At 51.3% G+C, this 4378-nt stretch overlaps 1 protein-coding gene across 1 annotated transcript in view; it reads left to right on the top strand.

The window, feature by feature from the left end:
* LOC308133774 (gamma-aminobutyric acid type B receptor subunit 2-like) overlaps positions 1–4064 on the top strand; it is a gene marked incomplete at its 5' end in the record, with an annotated part of 9510 nt that extends 5446 nt beyond the window's left edge. Inside the window, 5 exon segments of the mRNA XM_080501285.1 lie at positions 197–307; positions 1655–1878; positions 1949–2056; positions 2828–2991; positions 3700–4064. Of these exon segments, the coding sequence (XP_080357411.1) occupies positions 197–307; positions 1655–1878; positions 1949–2056; positions 2828–2991; positions 3700–3823 (731 nt within the window). The 3' untranslated portion in view covers positions 3824–4064.
* Between the last annotated feature and the right edge of the window lie 314 nt (positions 4065–4378).

The raw sequence follows: 4378 nt of genomic DNA, 5'->3' as shown, positions 1-4378 counted from the left end.
TATGTCCTCATGTAATGGTGAGACCCCCCCAGTGGACAGATGAGGAACAGCGGCTACCTTCTCATCTGTTATTTTGCTTTGTCCCTGGACCGGAACCTGTCCTGGACCCGGACCAGACCCTCTCTGGGGCCTGGACCGGGTCCGCAGGCTTTATGTTGGTCACCTGTGACTCAGTGAGAAAGTCTGTGTGTCTCAGAGAGACTCAGAAGATCCGGACTCCGTCATCAGGCAGCAGAGCGACGGCTGGAGGAGCTCCAACATGGAACTGTGGATCAGTGTGCAGTGTGGGTCCAAGGTTCCTCTGCTGGTACACAACTACACAACACCTACACAACTACACAATGCCTACACAACTACACAATGCCTACACAACTACACAATGCCTACACAATGCCTACACAACGCCTTCACAACTAGACATCTATGCAATACACAACTACGCCATGACACAATGCACAACTACATACAACTATACCACAATGCAAGGTTACGCAGAGGTTGTGAGGTGGTTCTGGGAGGTTACGAGGAGGTTCTGGGAGGTTGTGAGGAGGTTCTGGGAGGTTGTGAGGAGGTTGTGGGAGGTTGTGGGAGGTTGCGAGGAGGTTGTGAGGCGGTTCTGGGAGGTTGTGGGAGGTTGTGAGGAGGTTGTGAGGAGGTTCTGGGAGGTTGCGAGGAGGTTCTGGGAGGTTGCGAGGAGGTTGTGGGAGGTTGTGAGGAGGTTGTGGGAGGTTGCGAGGAGGTTCTGGGAGGTTGTGAGGAGGTTGTGGGAGGTTGTGAGGAGGTTCTTGGAGGTTGCGAGGAGGTTGTGAGGAGGTTCTGGGAGGTTGCGAGGAGGTTGTGAGGAAGTTCTGGGAGGTTACGAGGAGGTTCTGGGAGGTTACCAGGAGGTTCTGGGAGGTTACCAGAAGGTTCTGGGAGGTTACCAGGAGGTTCTGGGAGGTTACCAGGAGGTTCTGGGAGGCTACCAGGAGGTTCTGGGAGGCTACCAGGAGGTTACCGGGAGGTTACCAGGGGGTTACGAGGAGGTTCTGGGAGGTTGCGAGGAGGTTCTGGGAGGTTGCGAGGAGGTTGCGGGAGGTTACAAGGAGGTTGCGAGAGGTTGCGAGGAGGTTGTGGGAGGTTGCGAGGAGGTTACGAGGAGGTTGTGGGAGGTTACCAGGAGGTTACGAGGAGGTTCTGGGAGGTTGCGAGGAGGTTGTGGGAGGTTACAAGGAGGTTGCGAGAGGTTGCGAGGAGGTTGCGGGAGGTTACGAGGAGGTTACGAGGAGGTTGTGGGAGGTACGAGGAGGTTCTGGGAGGTTGCGAGGAGGTTGTGGGAGGTTGCGAGGAGGTTGTGGGAGGTTACGAGGAGGTTCTGGGAGGTTGCGAGGAGGTTGTGGGAGGTTGCAAGGAGGTTCTGGGAGGTTACCAGGAGGTTACGAGGAGGTTCTGGGAGGTTACCAGGATGTTGCGAGGAGGTTCTGAGAGGTTGCGAGGAGGTTCTGAGAGGTTACGAGGAGATTCTGGGAGGTTACGAGGAGGTTGTGGGAGGTTACGAGGAGGTTGTGGGAGGTTACGAGGAGGTTCTGGGAGGTTACGAGGAGGTTGTGGGTAGATTCTGCCAAGGTTCTGTAAGAAGCTCCTGCAGGTCTCTTGTCCTCTGTTTGGGTTCCAGGTTTCTGGATGTCTGCTGGCCTGGAGGACCAGGGCTGTGGACTCGGGCTCCCCCGCGCTGGGCGGTCAGCAGCTGGCCCTGAGCGTGGCGGCCGTGGCAGTCTGCAGCGTGGCCGGCTGTCTGGGCTCTGTGCGTCTCACAGCCCGTCCGTCAGCTTCGGCCTGAGCGGCGCCGCCGTCCTCGGCTGCAACCTCTTCGTCCTGCTCGTCCTGTTCAGCACGAAGGTCAGGACGGCTCGGAACGTCCAGGACGGGTCCACTGCAGGACACTCAGTGACGCTCTGTGTGTCCACAGATGTCTTACCTGTGGAGGAGCAACGGGGAGCTGCAGGAGGAAGAGGAGGAAGAGGAGGACCAGCAGCTAGACCTCCTGAACCAGCAGCTGAAGAGTGTGTGTGGACAGGTACTTCAGTGTGTGTGTGTGTGTGTGTGTGTGTGTGTGTGTGTGTGTGTGTGTGTGTGTGTGTGTGTGTGTGTGTGTGTGTGTGTGTGTGTGTGTGTGTGTGTGTGTGTGTGTGTGTGTGTGTGTGTGTGTGTGTGTGTGTGTGTGTGTGTGTGTGTGTGTGTGTGTGTGTGTGTGTGTGTTCTGGCCTGACAACAGACATTATGCTGAGTTTCTGTGTGGAGGGAGGGTGTTTGTTCTGGCTGCTGAGGAGGAGGAGGAGGAGGAAGGGGTGGCTGACAGCATGTACAGTATTCCAGACTTCTAGGAGTGTGTTTCCAACAAAAAGTGAAGTGGAAACTGACAAGCTCAATTTATTGCGGTTTAGCTGGACTGGATATCTTTAGCATTGGTTTTGTAAAAAACTCAAATGTTGTTATATAATGTTTTTGTTTTTGTATCGTTGTGTTGTGATTTCATGTTGTTGTACTGCTGCTGTGCTGTAATGCATGGTAATGTTGATATCATTATCTATTCATTTATTAAGAGAATAACCCCTTGAGATGCAACAAGCATTAAGGATCTCAAAACAATAAAATAAAATAGAAAAAAGAAAAGCAAAAATGGCAAAACAATGACAACAAAAACAACATTCAAAATATGCAACATGCATACAGGTCAGTAACTTTTAGCAATTACATAATGGCCATAAATCAAAATGAAATGTTGTATTGTTATTTTGCGATGTTGCGCTGTAATGTTCTTATTTTGAAATGTTGTTGTTGTTCACAGCTGAACGTACAGATTCACACCCTCAGCCTGGAGCTGAGCGACACCGTGGAGCCAGAGAGGCTGCAGCTGGAGGAACCGGGACTCCAGAACAGAACGTTCACACGTCAACCAGCCAATCATGAAGCTCCGCCCACTGAGAGGGATACCATCAACTCCCCAGAAGTGTGAGTGCAACACACACACACACACACACACACACACACACACACACACACACACACACACACAAACTTTCTTTAGTCATAACAAATGGAATTTGTTGTCCAGATGACTTTAAAATAAATCTTTTTTAGGCGTTCCTCAGGGTGTCATTCTGGGTCCTTTACAATTTGACTCAACTGCTGCTATAGTAACAAAATCCTTACTGTGTGTGTGTGTGTGTGTGTGTGTGTGTGTGTGTGTGTGTGTGTGTGTGTGTGTGTGTGTGTGTGTGTGTGTGTGTGTGTGTGTGTGTGTGTGTGTGTGTGTGTGTGTGTGTGTGTGTGTGTGTGTGTGTGTGTGTGTGTGTGTGTGTGTGTGTGTATTTGACTTGTTTAACATTGAATTTTCTTTTAACTAAAACTTGTCATTTGAACCACACCCCTCCCCCCAATGTGATGCTTGCGATACCCATCGGGGGGCGCCAGAGATCACACAAATCTGATACAGATCCACACACATGCAAGAATACCAGAATAAATGTGTTTGTAAACTGGAAACTGCTCAGTACTTTTATTCTTCTCTGGGCTGTTAAGAGTGGGCGTGTCCGGCCGAGGTTGTCTTCACTGGGATGTTCTATAGAATCAGAGATCAGTCTATCTTCTGGGTTATCCTTGTTGGCGCTGTATGGTCGCTGTTGCCATTCTGAGCTCCCCTGTGTTTGTTCCTCCCAGGATGCGCCGCCGCTTCTCCATCCAGCTGCCCATCCTCCATCACTCCTACCTTCCTGTCATCGGCGGCTGCAGCTCCAGCAGCTCCAGCAGCTCCTGCAGCTCCGCAGCTCCAGCAGCTCTGTAGCTCCAGCCAATCTGTGCATGTGCTGTTGAACAGACGTGCTGATAAATAATCCAGAGTTTGCGGTTTGTCGTACGTCGTTCAGAAGACGAGCCAAGGAGGACCCGTGTCCCCGCAGACGTGGATCGTGTGGAACAATCCGAGCCAACACTACATGTTACATCCTCTACCGCCTGAATTATTGAACGCAGGACCGTGTCCGGGGCCGGCGAAACGCAGAGGAGGCACAGACAGGAAGCACTCCCACTACCACGACCACCCACCCCCCCTACCCTCACCCAAACCCTGGGAACTTCCAGTAAGATGCAGAACCCAGTGTCCCCCTGGGCAACATGGGACCAACTGCTCTTTAAGATGTGATGAAGCCTGGTTGTTAAAAGCTTTTTAAGTTTAAACAAAACATTTTTTTTATTCTTTTCTCGATTCATCAGAAAGGCAAAGAGGAGCAGCTAATATTGGAGTGATGTGATCTCTCCTGCCGGTTCCTGTCAGTTGCTGGTTTAAGAGACACTACATGTGAAAAATGTCCTGCAGCCTTGTTTAATGTGGGACTTAAAG

The sequence above is a fragment of the Blennius ocellaris genome (genome assembly GCF_963422515.1).
Source record: "Blennius ocellaris genome assembly, chromosome: 8".
NCBI classification, from domain to species: Eukaryota; Metazoa; Chordata; class Actinopteri; order Blenniiformes; family Blenniidae; genus Blennius; species Blennius ocellaris.
This window is presented reverse-complemented; position numbering and strand designations above follow the sequence as displayed.